At 36.6% G+C, this 19,582-nt stretch overlaps 2 protein-coding genes across 2 annotated transcripts; both read left to right on the top strand.

Moving 5' to 3' along the window:
* The first annotated feature begins 7,170 nt into the window (after positions 1-7,170).
* LOC135672156 (senescence/dehydration-associated protein At4g35985, chloroplastic-like) lies at positions 7,171-9,720 on the top strand. The gene is made up of 4 exons (XM_065180610.1): positions 7,171-8,054; positions 8,650-8,816; positions 9,196-9,280; positions 9,465-9,720. The coding sequence occupies exons 1-4, from the start codon at positions 7,171-7,173 to the stop codon at positions 9,718-9,720; spliced, it is 1,392 nt and encodes a 463-aa protein (XP_065036682.1).
* A 2,298-nt stretch (positions 9,721-12,018) lies between these two features.
* LOC103994829 (MYB31 transcription factor31) lies at positions 12,019-13,118 on the top strand. The gene is made up of 2 exons (XM_009415306.3): positions 12,019-12,335; positions 12,433-13,118. Exons 1-2 carry the CDS (start codon positions 12,073-12,075, stop codon positions 12,887-12,889), a joined length of 720 nt encoding a protein of 239 aa, XP_009413581.2. The 5' UTR covers positions 12,019-12,072; the 3' UTR covers positions 12,890-13,118.
* Positions 13,119-19,582: the final 6,464 nt, after the last annotated feature.

The following is a 19,582-nucleotide window of genomic DNA, read 5'->3' as shown; positions in this document are numbered from 1 at the left end:
TTGCCATTCTCCATTCATCTGCAAAAGACCGACGCCTGTAAGTAAGAGTTGGAGCAACTGTAGCTTTTGGCAGGGAGGACAAGTTGGCTGCATCCTTATTTTAAACTCTAGCATAATTCCTTCGTACTAAAGCTTGGCAGAGTTGGTCTGCGGAGTGTAATGATAGCGATTGCGCAAGATTGCAACTCTTCCGCTCTTTGTTTCCATATGTATCTATTTAGCGAAAATTATTGATAAATAGATAAACTTGTGGAATATAATGACATCGAACATTAAGAATCCCAGAATGCCATCTCCCGGTAAGACCGAGGATGATATTTGGCAATCTCTTTTCATGATTGAGAAGAACGACAGCACGCCGCTATGATTTCATGAGTCCCAATTCGTCCAACCTTGTCATTTGCTAAGAGTCTATCCACAAGTACATATGTACGCCCGTTTTCTAGCTTTAGCTTGTCTGTAATAAACTAATGTTGTGCTCCTTTTACATGGTTTAGCAATCATTTGAAGCTATACAATCCATTTTGACAGAAGACAGTGCCTGAAACGTTTTCTCCATATACAAAATCTATACCAAGTGATTTCTTAAAAGCTTTGTTAAATCTGATACTGTCGATAGATCCCAACTTGGTATCAGCATAGATCATAGAACAGAGGAAGGCTGAAGAAGGCACAGGGAAAAGGTGGTGGAAAGCACACAGAAATCATCCCTGTTGAGCACTCCGCACACATTTCCATGGATCGTGGCGTCGCACACTCGAACGCTTGGCCTCATAATTTGCTCGCTGTTTTTGTAATCTTCAGGTTTTGGCGCACTAGGTGGCATCCCATCATGTAGTGAAGAGCTACTGTTATCTTGTTGTGCGCTCCTGAGGGTTCCTCTGACTGCCCAACACCAACAGTGGCCACAGGCTCTCGATGATGGCCCCCAGCGCCACACCAAAACTCACACCTTGCCGCTTCCCGTATGCGCAACATGATGGGATCTCTCGTCATCTTCTCTGCAACCAGCATCATGTTGTCTTCCTGGTAGGATCCCTCTTTTACCTCTTCTTTTGGCGGGGAGACACGAAGCTCAAAGCTCACTCTGCCTCGCCGAGACAGGGTGCAATTGTGGTCAAAGTTGGTAATCCATCAACCAACCAGCAGCATTCAACGAGGCCCTCGATTCATGCCAAAAGACAGGAAGATTTGTTCTGCTTTACTGGGTTCATTTGGCTTGTGCTCTCAACTGGCTTACATCACCATGGGGACCCTGTTCGAGGGCATGAGAAAGATGACGTGCTTTGTGGCACATGAAGGATTCCCCCCATTCCCCCCAGTGGAAAAGTTCGCCAAAATTGGAATCATAACAGCAGTGCTGCCTGTGCTCGTCTTTGCATCTCTGCTTTTGTGAGGGATTCTAACACAACCATGTGAGATCGTCATTAAGAGAGGTGGTGTGGGTTCTCATTGAGTTGAAGTCTACTGATAATCTTGCCCTGTGAAAGGTGATGATGATTACGGGATATTACTTCTGAAAGCAGGAGATGGTGATTATAATATCTCAGTAGAACAAGAATGTTGTAGTCCATTTATTCTCCATAATGTTAACATAGCTGCGATTCAAAGGTGAACAACAATCCGAATATGAAGAAATTATTCATCAATCTACTGATGGGTTTGAAATGTCTTCGAGGAAGCTCTGTTCTTAAGATTTGCCAACTCCTGGTTAAAGATTGAGCCTCGCTGAAACAATTGAATCAAGCTCTGCCTTCCAGGAATTGGTCTGAGATCTCTCCTCGGGTATTGTTGAGTGAAATGAAGACTATGTATCATGCTGCTAGTTGCAGCTCCAACATCATCTGAAACCTATGTAAATTCAAAGTTTGGTAATGGGCAAAGAGTGTGTCAAGTAATGATAGAGGTAAATGCTGACAAGGTCGGTTGTGCTTACGGGATGAAATAGTATCATCAGCCGTAGTAGTTATGTTGTCACATAGGCAGAACCAGCTCCGCAGTTGCAATGAGAAGTTTCTGCCAACAAAAGAAGAGACAAGGGAATCAAGCAGATGAATTGCAGGATTGTGTTGTGGTCTTTTGACACCATCTAAATGCAGATCAATCAGTAGCATCTTACCTTGTCCCCTTTGTTATATCTCTAGAATTGTGGCTTTGTTCTTCAAGGTATCCTATGCCTGGTTAAAGATTGAGCATCATAAGTGTTGCTGAGAGATGAACATCGATGTTCCATCAGAATTACCTGTCAAAATCTTGGCGACTACGTCCATAAGTTTCCGAACGGGGAATCTCTTCAAGATGGAAGAGGGAAACCGAACAAGTGCTTACCTTCTACTACAATGCATCTCTATCTGTTGAACTGATTGTAAGAGACGAATGTCTTATCAGTATGCAACAAAAAAACTGTAACGAGTGTGATAAGGAGTATATGGTCACATACCAACACTTTGCCTTCCAATCAAGCAATATCAGAGAATAGCTTTGATCAAAGGTACGCTGGTGAAGCAAGTTTAATGATCAGGTTTTGGTATTACTGCAACATCTACCAAAAAAGAGAAAAAGAATAAAGTAGGAAAGAAATTAAGGTACAAAATCAGAGTGTACGTTGCCAGAAATGCTTACCGTGTTAATCTCACCAACACCATTGTTCCTTTCTTTGATCACCTGTTATCCCAAATTTTACCCTGACAATTATCATGGGATGGTAGATATCGGTGACCGACCACGACTCCTCCATGCAATTCCAGCGTTCGGCAAATAATTGATTCTCTGGGGAAGTCACCGTTAGGCAGCGTCTCGAGACCGGTAGGACTGAAGTTTTCAGCCATCAGTGAAGAACCCGGAGTTGCTCTTCTCTTCTCGTAAAGATCGCGAACTCGAGAGCGGGGTAAAGCAAGAGAAGATTTAGTGGAGAGGGCAAAAATCTAGGATAGCTATCTGATTGTCAAGCCATTGGAAGGAGTGAGAGTGGCATACGGATAATTCAGCTGCTGTTGCTCTTTGGGCAGCGAAGCAACACCAGTGAGCTAGACAGACGTTAGATCACGGAAATCGTCAATATAGCAGCGGAAATGAGATTTTTTTTTCCTTCCTCTTTGTTGGGGAAAGGTAGAAGGAAAACAAATATGAAGCAAACAAAAAAATAAAGAGGAGCAAACATTTTAAAGAGATTGACATGTAAACAAATATAAGGGGAACAAAAATGTCTTTTATCATTTCATTTTATTTGAATAATGTGTTTGTGAAAAGGAAAACTCGAAAGACAAATAAATAGGAAGCGTAGCAAATGTAGTAGATAAGATTTTTCTAAAGAAATCTCTCTACTCTGTATAAATAGGAGAGAGACATGTTAATGTATTACAGCTAAAACTACTTCAATAAAACTTCTTTAATAAAGCTTCTTCAATAATTGTTCTTATCTTCTATTTTTTCCATCATAGTATCAGAGTCGTTTACCTAGAGCAAACTCTCTTCTTGTTGCTGACTCATCACTGTTGCTTTGCCATCAGATCTCTACCTCTGGCGACAAAAGCAACTGTCTTCTCCACTGCCATTCTATGCCAATATCCATTCCTTTCTGTTGTGGCATCTCTAATGCTGCGCTCACCAGCACTACCCCACCTTTCCTCATCTACTGTACCTCTATTGCAGCTTTCTCCTCTGTTGCAACCATCGCCATCATAGTCATAGCAATAGCAATAATAGCAGCAACGATCTGCTCTTGCCCTACTCACGAAGCCTTTAACTCGTAAACTGTTTGTTTTGCATCAATCCAAGATTGATATCCTTGACAGGAACACCATCTTGCGGGGGTATGATAGCAGATAAGTTTTTTCCAACTATACGAGGAAATCTTTCTATATTAAATTTCCTTATCAATGTGATAATAGTAACGACCAAAGAACAGAAAAAAAAAAAGAGAATACATCAATGTAGAAAAAATATATAGAAAAAAAAAAGGTGATTTGCCTATTTTCTTCGACTATATGAAAAATAGTTATCCTGATATGAGTTGCTCCATACTGGCAAGGATTGTCACAGCATTAAGGTTGCAGATGAGGCTCTCGCAATCCGCTATGAACAAGGACTTTTAAGATTCGGAAGGTGATGCTGCAGCAGGCCCTCACGGAGGCACCACCGCGTGATGCACAACGATGTGAGGGCTATGATCTCCGCCTCATCATTGAATTGTTGAAAACCTGGAAGAGCAACCAATCCGCCAACTTGTGATATTGTCGATTATCCTAAACATGGAGGCAGGAACGGTAGTTCCTCGAGGCCAGGGCAGTCCATGATTGATAATCTGCGCAGTCTGGGGCAGCAGTATCTCTATATTAACGTAGAGATAGACTCTCCAACATCGGAAAACCCCAGCAGAAATAGTGAAATCCCATTGGCTCTGTTAGACTAACGTGTTCCAGCTTGACTTGGAGGAATTTTTATGGAAAGATGTCCCTGGAGTTGATTCAAGTGCAGCAGCTGGTTGATCCCTGTCCATTCTTGTTGCAGACCTCGTACAGTTTCAGCTTTTGAACGGAGTTTGCGGTTCTCAAGTTGCAGAGTTTGGAGATGGATAAGTTGAGTTAAACATCTGGGCAACCTTTTGATTCAGGTATTAGACAGGCCCAAGTAACGAAGATGCTTCGAAAGAGCTATTGAACTCGGCAACACCTGTACATCGCAGTCGCTCAAATCCAGCACTCGCGGACGTCTCATCTCTTGGAACTCGTTTCAAGCCAAACTCACATTGTCACGTCCACCTAAGAATAGGAGGGTGCGCATTTGCCTGAAACGCTTCCGTCGGAAGTCCTCTACGTTCTTCCTACACCATGATAAGTGACGAGCTGCTGTTGTTTCATGGTTAACAGAGTTATCACCGACGGTGTTGTTTCATGATGACAAGTCATCATTTGTCTTCACTAGTATGAGCATAAGTAATCACAAGATAATGTCCACTCTCGATGAGTCCTAAAAGGATTCAAAATACTTGATAGATGTGGATTATGATTAGTAGAAAAGAAAATCCTTAGTTAATTAGGATTTATTATCATAAATATCTAATGTATTTTTACGTTTTAATGGAAAGTAAGATATGAAAAAATATTTTGGATACTCTTATATTTCTCTCTCATAAATCTAGAATGAGTGAGAAAAAAAGATAAAATATTTTTTTAAATTTACGTAAGAGGGTATACAAGAAAAATTGATCCTTAAGTTGAGACTAACTTAAGGATCTTATGACTGATCTCACGTGATAAAAAAATTTGATTTTCTCCATCGATGCCAATAAAGAGTATCGAATTATACTAATCTTACATTAATATTTTAATATTTTTATTATTAATTTATGATATATTTGTTTGACTTATAAGTCTTTTCTCCTTCCTTAATAATTACCTCTTTGGGATATATCTCAATTACCAAGAAAGTAATCGACATATTAGATTATAGTAGAAGAATAATTTTTATACGTTATTTTAAATCTCTTTATTATATAGATATGATAAAAAGATTATTGGAGATAAAAAAAATTATATTAATTTTTTTTGAATTAAAAGATTTAAATAAAATTATGTTATATTATTTTAAAAGTGTAGATGATAGAGAATTTATGTCATGAAAAAAAAAATACTAAATCAAACTTTAAGATTAGTTATGATTTTACTTTACGAGTGTTACTCAAAACAGAAATTTCTATTATAGTTAGAATTAAAGTTTTGAGTTTATATTTTATCAATAAAAAAATTTACCTAATTCTTTAGGTAAATAATTGGGAAAAGAAATGATGTAGCATCAAAAGAGGCTCAGAGATTGTAAGGCATCCTTTTGAATATATATTTTTAGTTTTGAAGTCACTCTCCTATTCTTCTATATTGCACTCGAGATATTTTCTTATATGATATTATTCGATTTTTAATAATATTGGGATTCTTGTATGGGCTCATTTTTAACCATCTATATGTCATGCCCCTAATAAGTAAAATCTATAAAATTTTCTTTTAATGTTCACATTCTTTAATAAAAATATAAAAAAATATATCGTAATAGTAATCACGTAAATAAATACCTTTAATATTCTCCAAATATCATCTCAACTTTATTTTGTCAATCGAAATATACTGTCATCTAAAAATTAGTAAAGGGAATAATACACAAAAATGCAAGTAGTAATAAGTTGAATAAATAGGTACATTTATAAGAGTCAACTATCATTTGCATGAATATAGTATGAATAAAAAGAAAGAAGTGAACATCAATAGGTGCATATCATGTAATAATGAATAGTATTTAAATTCTATAATTTATCATAAAAACAAACATGAATGATAGTCGCTAACAAATAGATCTTTTTTTAACTCTTGATACGATTTAACTCCTTGAATATTTGATAGAGAAAATTCCTGTCGAGTCTATCATCTTTGATGATCCATTAATCCTCTAATAGAATCAATAAACTGATCTCCTTACTCATCAATGGGAATAATGTAAATGATCAAAATGATACTATTCATGTAACGTGCATCGTATAATAATATCACATAAATTTATCTTGCAATCTAACTAATCAAATGTTAGTATACCAAAAGCAACACACACAACCTAATCAGATATCAGCGTACCAAACATCAGTATACCCAAAACGACATACATAACAAAAAACATGTTGTTGATTCATGCATGAACAATATGTATACAATTTTTCAAATTAAATAGAATCAACAATAATATAAAAATTAGAAATCCAAATAAAAAAAATATTAATCCTTTCTGTCTTTCCCATCCCTTCATATTTTTCTTTCTTTTTATTTCTTTTTTCCTTTTTTTCCTTTTATCTTCTTTACTTTCATCACTGTCAACCTCGGTGGTTAAACGTTGACAAGATTTACATTTTACATATTATTTTTCTAAAATTATTAATATATACATATGTTAATATCGATTAAGGAAAGGCGTTGTAAGATTTTATTACATCGCATTTTAATTCTTCAAATATTTCTAATTATATTTACGTCCTTCGTAAGTCAACATCTATTTAATCTGTATGTAACGGTCTCGTCGCCGGAAGTTTAAGCTTCTTTCGCCATAACGCGGGAATCCAAGCAGCCGCCACCCGAGCGCTACACTCCTCGCGTCGTCGAGTCCGATCGCAAACACCACTCCCCCTTCCTCATGCCATCAGCCTCCTCCTCGTCCCACCCCCCTCCCTCTCCCGGTAACCCCTCCGCCGCCTCCTCGGATCCTTCGACCGGCATCAGAGACCATGCCTGGAACCCCTTCGCCGATGTCGAAGACGATGATGCGGAGGCCAACAACCTCGCCCTACCGGCCCCGGTCGAGGAAGGTCCGGTTGAGGAGACCCTCATCTGCGTCCCCGGCGCCATCGTCTACCTCATCGACCCCAACTACAGCATCGAGCTCGGCGCTGGGGACTTCTCCCTCGTACGCCTCCGCCAGGGCGATAACACTCTCACAGTTCTCGCTGTTGTCGGTGACGGCCTTGTTCGGTGGCCCCTCCTCCGCGACGAGATTATCGTAAAGCTCGATCACTCCCACTACTTCTTCTCCCTCCATGTTCCCCCCAACTTCCTCGACGATGACGACGGCAACGACCTCCTCAACTACGGCCTCACCTTCACCTCAAAGACGCAGGAGAGTCTCCTCAGGGAATTGGATTGCCTGCTCCAGGCTTCCAGTAGTTTCTCAGTGCAGGAGATATCGGTGCAGGGAGAGGATCAGGCGGCGACGGCGTCGTCTTCGGCGATGATACAAGTCCTGAATGGATCGGTGGAGTTGGAGGTGACGCCGGCCGAGGGGATGTTGAAGGAGCGGTCGGCCGCGTACTGGACGACTCTTGCGCCTGACGTGGAGAACTACAGCAGCACGGCGGCAAAATTGGTCGCTAAGGGTTCTGGGAAGATCATCAAGGGGATCTTGTGGTGTGGGGATGTGACGGCGAATCGGATTAAGCAGGGGGAGGATAAGCTGAAGGGGAAAGTGACGCCATGCTCAAATCCGGCAGAAATCAGCAAGGCTACCATGAAGAGGATGAAAAGGTTAGCTTTGGTCGCTTTGATATGATTTCACAATGGAGTAAATTGAATCAGAAACTATTTTAGATTAAAGAAATAGTAAGTCACAATGAAGTAAATTGAATCAGAAACTTATTTTAGATTAAAGAAATAGTAACATATTACTTGTCATTTCTAGTTTCTTTCACTCCTATGTTTTTATTTGCAATTCTTATGCATGACCATATATTTGTTTAATAAATTATTTTTTATCGATAACCCCTTTTGTTATTTGTGACTTGAAAACTTTTAATATTTTTAGGAGACACCGGGAATGCTTTTAATTCGTCCCAATTTTTTTCTTTCTTCTTCTTCCCATCATCATCGTCATTATTATTATCCTCCTAATAGAGTTTCGATGTCAGCACCTTGACTGATGGATAAAATAAGTTTTAGAAACAATAATGATTGAGGGGATGTGAAAAAAAATATATAATTGATAATTAAGGAATTATATTTAGTAAAATTATAATATAATTTTCTTAGATGATTATATAAAATAAGATATCGAGGTTGGCAACAGCGATATTTTCTTTCCCCTTCTTGGACTTTTCCTTGAGCATGCTTTTATCTTCCCCAGGGCAAAAAGGATCACGAAATTGTCAGACAAAGTGGCAAATGGAGTTCTCACTGGAGTATTGAAGTTTTCAGGGACTGTTACAAACTCTATTGTGACTTCAAAAGTAGGCAGTAAGCTTTTCCGACTCTTGCCTGCCGAGGTTGTCCTTGCTTCTCTAGATGGATTTGGTACGATTCTACTTCAATTCCCTCTCCAATTGGTGTCTTAGATTGGTGTTTTTGATGTTCTATTTTAGAATGTTGATTTTAGTTCACATAAATATAAAAAAAATACAAATTTATTAGATGCTCTGTTTTTATTTATATTCTTTAATATATATATATATATATATATATATATATATATATATATATATATTTCATTACATCAAATAACATACATTACGCTTATCTATTATTTATGTAACACGAGATGTTTATGTTCATATTTCTGTTTGTAATCCTTAATCTCAAATAATATATGATATCAATAATTATGGAACTACTAACACTCGGTTATTCTCCTAGTTGGCCTAATAAATTAACCTTTTTTATGGGATGCCAACAGGTAAAATCTGTGATGCTGCTGAAGTGGCTGGTAAGAATGTCCTGAAAACATCTTCGGAAGTGACTACCGGAGTTGTGTGTCACAGGTCCGTTTGAATTATTATTATTATTTATTTAGTTTTCTCAATCTTGAATTTCCAGAGACGACATTACTCGATAAGATGAGGGATTCGGTATTGCGTTGGATCGATCACGGTGCATTATAATATTGCCTAGTAATACTGCAGTATATAATATATATATGTGTGCATTGGAACTTTGGTGCCGCAGGTACGGTGACGAAGCAGCCAAAGTCACACACGACAGCCTTCAAGCTGCAGGACACGCTGTTGGAACCGCATGGTCAGTCTTCAAGATCCGGAAGGTATTGAACCCTGCGAGCTCTATGAGTGCAGTGGCGCTGGCAAAGTCATCTGCCAAGGCGACTGCAGATGATCTGAGAGCAAAGAATGGGAAACATGAGAAGACGAAGAAGAAGAAGAAGAAAAAGGACAGATATATAGAGAAAAGAATTGAAGGAGTTTGATGTAAAAGACAAATAGCATTTTATTTCTTTCCCTTCTTCATCGGTCTCTAGACATTCTACTTGACTCACTCTATGTAATTTCAAGTAATTGATAGAAAAAATTGAAGTTTGGTGAATTATTAAGCTGCAGTCATCCACTTATAAGATTCGGTCTGTGCCAAGGTTGACGACTTGGCTGTGTGCTATGGTTGACGACTTGCCATTGTCCACCGTTTGGCGGCTACCAAAAATGGCTGTGTGCTAAGGTTGACGACTTGCCATTGTCCATTGTTTTGGCGACTACCGAAAGTGGCAGTGGAGCTGCCCCCACTGAATGCAAAAGACTATATGTAATGGTCATTCTCAATAGATTGTTGGTGGAGGAAGTGTCCGTCGTTTTCTCTTGAATTGCTTCGAACATTGCACGTAGGTTTTTGTCCCCCTGAATTCGATCGGTTTTCTGATGAAAACCCTTTAAAGACCACAGATTTAATTATTGCTTCTGCATTTGGAGCTTGATTTATTTTGTTCCCACAGTATTCGGAGCTATGTAGATTTGATTCTCTCTCTTGATTCTATTACTATACCATTACGATCGTTATTGAACTGTTTAGATTTATGTCTTAGTTGAACAGACAATACTTGAATCTATTTCGATTTGTATAGATCTGTAAACAAATTGACATGGATCGTACGTAATGCTTATATCTTCAAAGAAGTTGTTGGCTTACTTTTCCTTCAAACACAACCAAGGAAAAGATAGAGATAACTTTCATGGTTACATCATTATGTGATTCTCATGTTAGTTTAATCATTACTAGGATTTGTTAAAGACTCGTTCTGACCCCTTCATCAAGATTAATATGCTAAGCTTAAGCCTAATTCTTAAGCTTAGTTTTCAAATGAGTGAGAGAGTTTGGGAATGGCAAAGCTCAAGTTCGTTTAGAATCTCGAGTTGATTTATAGGATCATGCTCGATTATAAACTCACAAAATTCCTTGTTCGACCAAACAAACACAGTCCCAACATGGATTAAGAATAAAGAAGCAATATAATATAAAATGGTACATCACATACTTGGAGTGATTGGCATGATTTACGCCGCCATGTTTTGTGGATTTTGTCTTGTTTTCATTGGGAGTCATAAGCACGGTTACAAACAAGTGAAACACCAAACACAAGGATCATAAAGCCAACATCTCCACACGACGAGCAGACCACACAGCTTCGTCTTAATTAGGTCCATTTGATTTAATTAGGGTAAGTTGCATTTTTATTGTAAGGTTTCCTGCGTGCAAATTTGTGACAATTTATGCACCATAATTAACTCAAAACCAATATTATCTCTAAATTAGTATGTTGTGATGCAATATTAGTTTTTTTGGAGTAATCAGATACATGCTTTACGTAATCGAACTGTGATGGCGGAGGTTGCGACAAAAGAAACCATGAAGACAAGATTGTGATGTGAAGGAAGAAGAGAACTGGACAACAACTCAGTGTGGGCGTGGGGGACAAAAATTCCATCCAAGAAAGAAAATGGAGGACAAAAAGAAAAGGTTTCTTGATGACCAGCACTCTAAATCCCAAACCATCTGCTTGTGCCAACAGAGAAGAGCAACTGGAAAGCTTAGAAAGGTAGTTGACATCATCAGTGCATCCTCATCAACTGTTATCAAGAATCCTCCATAATATCTTCGTCCAGCATCTTCGTAGAATTTTTGTCAGCAGAGAGAGAGAGGGTGGTGATAAGGGTTGGGCATGAAGGATTGGGGTGATGGGTCACTTGAGGAGGCAAAGGAACGGAAGATGTTGGATCATTCTGAGTGATAATATATCCATCACCATATGACAAGATCCAAGATCTTAGTAGAAAAATTAACAGAATATTCCTGAGAATATCCTCACCACCAATATGTCACACAAGTATAGGAATAGATAATGAATACGTATGTGAAGATCCTAACCGGGAGTGTTAGCTTTGTCCAAAACATTAAATACATGGCTAGCAGTACATGCGAGCATCAAAGATACGAAGCAAAGTTGGCGAGGACTCTTTGACTGGGACCTAAACAGGCGGAAGCCCGCCTGAAACCAGAAACAGCAGCATGCGTCCACCCACAATGTAATGCCCCACGTTGGTTCCAACCTACCCGAGTATAATAATGCAATGGCCACCTTTGATTCAACTGGATTTTTTAGGTAGTGATGACATGAGGAGAGAGGGAAGCCTCCTCCAATCCACTCCTCCCATGTCATCCTTTTCTGCTTACCAACTCGACTTGAAGTCTCCCCCCCACTTCAACGATATATAGCTGGAGCGAGGAGGGGGAGGAAGGTCGAGGATTCTATTCTTGTAGGTTCTGAGGTGAGATGGGGAGGTCTCCATGCTGCGAGAGGGCCCACATCAACAAAGGAGCATGGACCAAGGAGGAAGACGACCGCCTTGTAGCTTACATCCGCGCCCACGGAGAAGGGTGCTGGCGCTCGCTCCCCAAGAAGGCCGGCCTTCTCCGGTGCGGTAAGAGTTGCCGCCTGCGCTGGATCAACTACTTGCGCCCCGGCCTCAAGCGTGGCAACTTCACCGAAGTAGAGGACGAGCTCATCATTAATCTCCACAGCCACCTCGGTAACAAGTGAGTGATCACTGTGCTTGCGATCATAAACTACGATCGACTATAATAGCTATAGCTCTGATGTGATTCTAAATGGCAACTCCGATGAGCTGCTCAGGTGGTCTCTTATAGCTGGAAGGTTGCCGGGAAGGACAGACAACGAGATAAAGAACTACTGGAACACGCACATCAGGAGAAAGCTGTTGAGTCGAGGAATAGACCCGGAGAAGCACCGTTTGATCCATGCGCCCGTATCGGGCTTCGCGATGTCTTTCGCAAAGGGTGAGGAGAAGGATAGGAGCCTTCTTCCATGTGAGCAAGAGAAGATACTTGGCAGCAGCAGCAGCTGTAGTAGCAGCAGCAGCAGGGAAGGGTCATGGCAGATCCAGAAGTACAGGTGTCCGGACCTCAACCTGGACTTGTGTTTAAGCCCTCCTCCGTCACAGCAGCAAGTAGAAGAGTGCACACGTTGTTTTAGCCGTTGCAGGGGGCTTCAGCCGACGAGGAAGGAGTGCAAATGTGATGCCTTTCTTGGGCTCGGATCAGGGTTGTGCAGAAGCCTTGAGATGAAATGAACTGCGTATCCCGCCATCTCTCTTCTTCTTCCCTTCTCAATTTGTTTTCCTGCCTGTAACAATACCTTTATAATCTTATTTTCCTTGATACTCGTCAAGACATTCGTATGTTATCTTATGCTTCGATCTCTCCGTTCCTTTATTTGATGTTGTGGTTGCAGAAGAAAATTACTGGAATCTTGTCTGGCATAGTCATTCTTGTACTCTTCTTTGTATTATTAGAGTTTACTTTCTTGCTATTTTCTATTTTTGTTTGTTTTTTACCTTAAAAATCCTGTCCATCGTTAGATTAAGCAAATGCAGTATAATGGTTATTGTAGATGAAATCTATGGGCCCAAACCAGCAAAATTAGGTCCAAATCTCGTTGATCCACCAAAGAAAACTCACATTCTCTCTCTGTCTTATTATAATTGCTGCTTCCTTTTGTTTTAATATATGATAATGACATTAACGAGTGTCTATATCTTGTGCGCTAATGATCGTCTTCTTACTGCCACGAAGCTTACTTGAAACTTTGGACTATCACCTAAATCATAAGCGAGCAAATTGGCAATGATGTCGCACTACGTCTCAGTACCAAACACTTGTGTTACCTCCCGATTAGTTTAGTACCAAGTACGTATCAGTCAGTATCAATACGTCATGTCTTCATAAATTATACGTAAAGAAAAGACAAATTGGTGAATAGCATGACAGGCCGGAGTGCTTTCACCTATATGTTAGCCTATTGAAAGTGGTAACTTGTAATCCGAGCATCTGCAGGCGTCGAGGACTACATAAAAGATTACATTAAAAAATAAAATTAAAAGATTACATAAAATACTCAAGGTTCATGAACCTGAACATCTTATGACTGCAGGCCTATCATGATGTTTGATCTAAAATTTATTTCGCCATACCTATCATTCGGAAGGATCAATCAAGGGCTCAAACGTTGACACTCCTGTATATGCTTATGATTTATCGAACCTTAAACATTGCTCATATTTTTTTAGGAAGAAAAAGTTATCTAAAGGATTCTGAGAGACTAGAGATAAGCATACGAAAGTCCATGTTGTAGAGACGTCTTTAATCCTACAAGATGTAAAAAGAAAATTTTAAAAAGGTGATCCAAATCCAATTTTATTTATAATTTAATTAATTTAATTATATTGACTAATATTTTGCATCTTGCATATTTATGAGAAGTTCAGTAGTGATGAAGAAGCGATTGCTATTTTGGCTTCAAAACTGAAGAATTTATAGTAAGTGTTACAAATAATTGATTGTTAAATTAAGTAACTATAAATGATTGAATTTTTATTTGTTATTTATAGTACAAGTTGTTCTACATTTTGGAAAGACAGAATCATGATATGTATGAACATAAATCATTTTGGAATTTGTTGGTTGTGGGAGAATTTAGTGATGGAGAAGTTATAAATGCCTATCAATTTATTTTTTGTCATAAAACTATATAATCAGGATAAAAATTTTAATTATGTTTGTTCTTTGTGGAGTGATTTTGAGGTAAAGTAGTATATTTGGTTTTTGTTCTTTAATTTGTATTACTTTGTGATTGATCAACTAATATTTTTATTGGTTTTTAATTATAGGCAGCATATCATGCATTTGAGATGAAGAATTGCAAACTCAAATGCAAGATCACCTTCGATGGCTCCATTTTTATTCCACTATATAGTAATTGGCATAACCTAGTGATAGATCTTTAGGAGAAGATTTATTCCCCTTACAATTCTCCCCCAAAAAATCACATTCAAACATATTTAGATTAATGGTTAGTGTTCTAATTTGACTAGTTATGCTATTAGAATATTTATCTTATATTAAGTAATTATTTATTGAGAAATAGGTAAAAAAATTCAAGGACATATCCATAGTTGATTTGTCTCCATCCTAGCATTATAGAGAAGATTATTGCCAAGGGATGAAAGACAAAGATAGTCAAATGTCCTCAACAAGATGGATCATAAGTAAATCATGTTATTCACATTGGTCAAGTTATGTAATTATTATACTAATTTATTTTATCACTATTTTCATAGCAATGAATGCACAATATTTGTGATGAAGTACATGGATCACTTGTTGATGGACAAAGACATGAAATTTAGCCAATGAGAAATGTAATTGTTTAGGTTCCAAATTGTCAATGCTATATTAAAGGACTGTTATTATGTAACAAGACAGAGATATTTGAGCAACTATAATTGAATGGGTGTTGTTATTGATTTGTATGATGGCCTCTATGGATCACTTGCTGATGGACGAAGATATGAAATTTTGCCAATGAGAAATGTAATTATTTAGGCTCCAAATCGCCAATGCTATATTAGACGATTGTGATTATGTGACAAGACACAGAGATATTTGAGCAACTATAATTGGATGGGTGTTGTTATTGACTTGTATGATGGCCTCTATTGTTTTAGAAATTGTTTGACAATGTCAAATTGGTTTGGAATTCAATCTGATTAATGTTAATGTGAATTTCTTCCATGTCGTGTTAAAGTTATTATCAACAAGTCTTTATCTATTGTGATTGATTGTACATGATTATTATGTTTCTCACATGAGTGTTAATTTAAGATACTTCATTTTCCAAATAGGTTATTTTGAATTGAATCGAGTGTAACTCGAATATGACCCGAATATAACTCTAGTATAACTTGAGTATAAATATTGAATTTATCCCTAAACTTACCTAATTTTTTTTTAAACTGTAAAAACATACTTCTAATATATTTATATTTTTTTATTTTAGAGTCATATGTGGCTAAATATGAGATTTTTAAATTGAACATATGATCTAGTATAACCCAAGTATAACTTGTGTGTAACTCAAATATCTCCGATCATTCTTAATCCTTCTTAAGCTTCTCCAAAGCTATGATAACATATTTTTAATATATTTTTATACTTTTATTTTAGAATCAATAGGCGATGAGATATCATGTTTCTATATTGAATTTGTAATCCACTACAACCCGAGTGTAACTTGAGTATAATTCAAGTGTAACTAACTCTAAATATCATCCATACCTACTCAAACTTTAAAAAAACTATATTAACATGTTTCTAACATGTTTTATATTATTTTATATTTTTAATGATTTAATAGTCAATAAATGGTGAAGTAGAAGATCTTTACATTTAATCTATGATAGGTCTAGTCAGTATAACTTATACGAGTGTAACTCAAGTATAAATATATTCAATTATCTCTAAACCTATTCAAAATTCTTTAAAACTATAATATTATGTTTCTAACATATTTAGTAGAATTTATCTTAGCTTTTTTCTATTTTTAGATTATTTTAAATTTTATTATTTTCAAGAAGAGTACTACAATTATTGGCGATACTATCACCTAATATAAGGGTGGTGCCACCACTGTAATTGAATACAGCACTGCCCAGTGGTGGTACCATCACCACTATAGTGTTATACTATGATCGAGTGTATCTATAATATAACACTAGTGTAATTCTATTGTACACTTAGTTACAATAAAAGTAACGAATTCAAACTTATCCAAAACATCTATGACATGATTTTACGTTGATGAATATTTTTTTAAAAAAATTAGTATAATTAATGAAATTTGGCATATGATGATCCAAATATTAGATCGTAATGTTATCCTATTTGTAACTTGAGTGTAACTAAAGTTAAAATTAATCCAAATTAGAACCAAATTCTCCAAAACTATCATAACATGACTCTAAGTTAATTTGGCCCAATTTTTATTTTTAAGATAATTTTAGTATAATTATTGGAATTTGGAACGTGATCATCCCAACAGGACATATCTCAATCAATAAATCTACTATTCAAGTATCATCAAAAATATTTGTATAGCAAAAATTATAACATCAATTATAAACTAGTAACTTCATATTCAAAATTATTAGATGTCTCACAATGTTGTGGCACACTTATTGAAAAATTATATCAGTATACTTGTATACATATACTATACATAAAAAATCACCCCTTATAACTAATATAGATAACAAAAGACTAACCAAAACTAGGCTATACAAAAAGATTGAAGAAACAATATTGCTTTATATTTTAGAACATTAACTTATACAACCGATTGTGACCTAACATTTCTGAGGATTTAACCATTGTGTCTCAATTCGATCCTTGCATTCTTTCTTCTGCTCGGTGGTTTTACTCTCTTGGAAGGTAAGATAATCCTATCATTAGGTTTCTTTAACCCAAAACTGCTTGCTTCTTGTTGGGAAGATGGTGTCACTATAATTCTTCTTCAATATTCTGCCAAAAATTAATCCTCATAATAGTCATATGGATTGGAATTCAAAAATCCAATAGCAACTATTGCATGAGGGCATGGAATAATAAATATATCAAAACACCAACATAAACTATTTTAGTTTTTCAGGTCTACTATGACTATCTCAATAGATGTGTAGACCTAGAAAATATTATTCGAGTGAGGGTGAATAGTGTAGAATCTAGCCTTATCTTTTGACTTTGAAATTTCTTGGAGATGTCAATGTATAGATCATAACATTGTCAATTTAATGATGTAAATAAAACCACTCAACAACTTTCCTTTGTGTCATCTTGATTATATATGTTATTGAAAGTCTAGGTTATCTTTCAGCAATGAATTCATGCTTTTGGAAGCATTTTTTTGTTAACATTGCATATCATCATCCCACAAAAAAATATAGTAACCCACTTCTCTCTATCTATTTTTGATAATTTTTTATATATTTTTTCATCGATTTTCGCATACATTCGTTAAACTTAAACTCAATTAGTTCTCTCGCGATAGCCTATAAAGGTTTTGTTGTTTCCATATTGCATACGTCACTTATTAAATTTGTCAAAAGATGGATCATGCAATAATCGTGATGAGCCTCTAAAAATATTTCTTTCATTGCTATAAGAATTTCTAAATTTTTATCCATAACGATATTTAAATAATCGTAATGTGCACCAAAGCATTTTCCCAACTAAAAAACAAACATTCCCACAACTCTCTCCCAACTTGCTAGATCCATCAATAGTGGTAGTGATCATTAATACACCAAGATATTTTTCAGATAAATGTGTTGCATCTATACAAATAATTGGATGAATGAGCTGAATAAAACTATGCAAACATGCACAGAATGCCCAAAAACCTAACAAAAACGTCCTTCCTCGGTACTCATTAAAGAAATAGTCATTTCATAATCATAAACAAGAAAGGCATTAACTCACTTTAATATTCATCAAAGTCATTACAAACTTCATTCAATATGATTTCATATGCCAAATATGCTTTTCCATAAGAAACTACAGCTCCAAAAAATTTTTTTGTATGTTTGCAATGATTATCTTCGGGGTATAATGTTCATTTGCAAAAACTTATTCTTTGATTTTTTTTTTTCAGCTATAACTGGTAGATCAAGATTGATGATCTCAATTTTCTGCAAATATATTGCATTGGTGCTCGTTGATAAATTTTGTAATTCAATATGTAAGCAATTATCCTTCATTCACACAATGCTCAACCTTACATCATGCTTTATGCTTATAATTTATACATACCCGAATTTTCATTTCAAAATTTCTCCTTATGACATGTTCTTGCACACTCTAAACTCTAAACTCTTTTAAACTTTAAAATATCTTTAAATACCTATAAGATATGAATGACTTCAGTGTCAAATATCATAGCAAATCTTTATATTTCATATTGTAATATGAACAATGGCATATTATTACTTGTCCAATGTATAGGCCATTGATGATAATTTCATCTTCATCTGGACACGAAGCTAAAGCATCAAGTTTGAAGTCATCTTGTATAACCTTATCCTCTAATAGGTTTTCATACATATTTGAGTTGAAATCGATCAGTTCACCAACAATATCATGGGCATCAAATATATTATGATCTATATCTTTTGTTTCTCGGAATACCTCGTAACCATCTTCATTGTTATCCATTATAAATGTATCATTCAAATCAAAGTTGCAAGTTTGAGATTATGCATAAAATCTTTCAACTTGACAAGGGACAAAGATGACGTTTCATTGAAATGTCTATCCTGGTAATAAGAAGCCCGTACTTAAATGACATTCGAAATTAATAGTATCAAACTACAAAGATGTAATTATTAATATTTTTTTTATAGGGAATGATTCATGATGCACTAAATGATAGCCAATGCAATCGACACTTCATTAATCGCATTGCCAAGGTTCGACGCTTAAGCAACACTACAAAGGATGATGTCGAGGCTTCAACGATACTACAAATATTTTACCAATACTATGGTAAATTATATAGCAATTCAACAAGGCTACAAAAAGATAAATGACGATACAACGATGAACCGCTAATCACGAAGGCTCCACGAAGCTCAATTCTCTAGAATGCTACATTATTGGCAGGAACCCAATGGCGACTCTGCCACCACTAACACCTTATTGGCAGGAACCCCAACCCGATAGCAAAGGCTCACGCTAGCCCTAACTCCTATTGGCGACAGCTATAGAGACAATGACAATGACGAAGACCGCGATGTTGTCGACCACCATTGACAAAATGGTTCACAACAACGACCTTCCTCGATGTTGTTGTTGCATTGGTAGAATAGGGGTAACGGGGTGATTTGGAAAAATTTTGATGGACAATTTAGACCTTAAAAATACCAAATTAAATA

Source organism: Musa acuminata, chromosome BXJ1-4 (genome assembly GCF_036884655.1).
Source record: "Musa acuminata AAA Group cultivar baxijiao chromosome BXJ1-4, Cavendish_Baxijiao_AAA, whole genome shotgun sequence".
Taxonomy (NCBI): domain Eukaryota; kingdom Viridiplantae; phylum Streptophyta; class Magnoliopsida; order Zingiberales; family Musaceae; genus Musa; species Musa acuminata.
Note: the sequence above shows the minus strand (reverse complement) of the source record. Positions and strands in the feature narration are given on the sequence as shown.

Excerpts from the sequence above, each read along its gene's own strand:
- LOC135672156 (XM_065180610.1), top strand. The coding sequence starts at position 7,171 with ATGCCATCAGCCTCCTCCTCGTCCCACCCCCCTCCCTCTCCCGGTAAC. Across the intron at positions 8,055-8,649 it reads ACCATGAAGAGGATGAAAAG|GGCAAAAAGGATCACGAAAT; the intron begins GTTAGCTTTGGT and ends TATCTTCCCCAG. Across the intron at positions 8,817-9,195 it reads TGCTTCTCTAGATGGATTTG|GTAAAATCTGTGATGCTGCT; the intron begins GTACGATTCTAC and ends GGATGCCAACAG.
- LOC103994829 (XM_009415306.3), top strand. The coding sequence starts at position 12,073 with ATGGGGAGGTCTCCATGCTGCGAGAGGGCCCACATCAACAAAGGAGCA. Across the intron at positions 12,336-12,432 it reads CACAGCCACCTCGGTAACAA|GTGGTCTCTTATAGCTGGAA; the intron begins GTGAGTGATCAC and ends TGAGCTGCTCAG.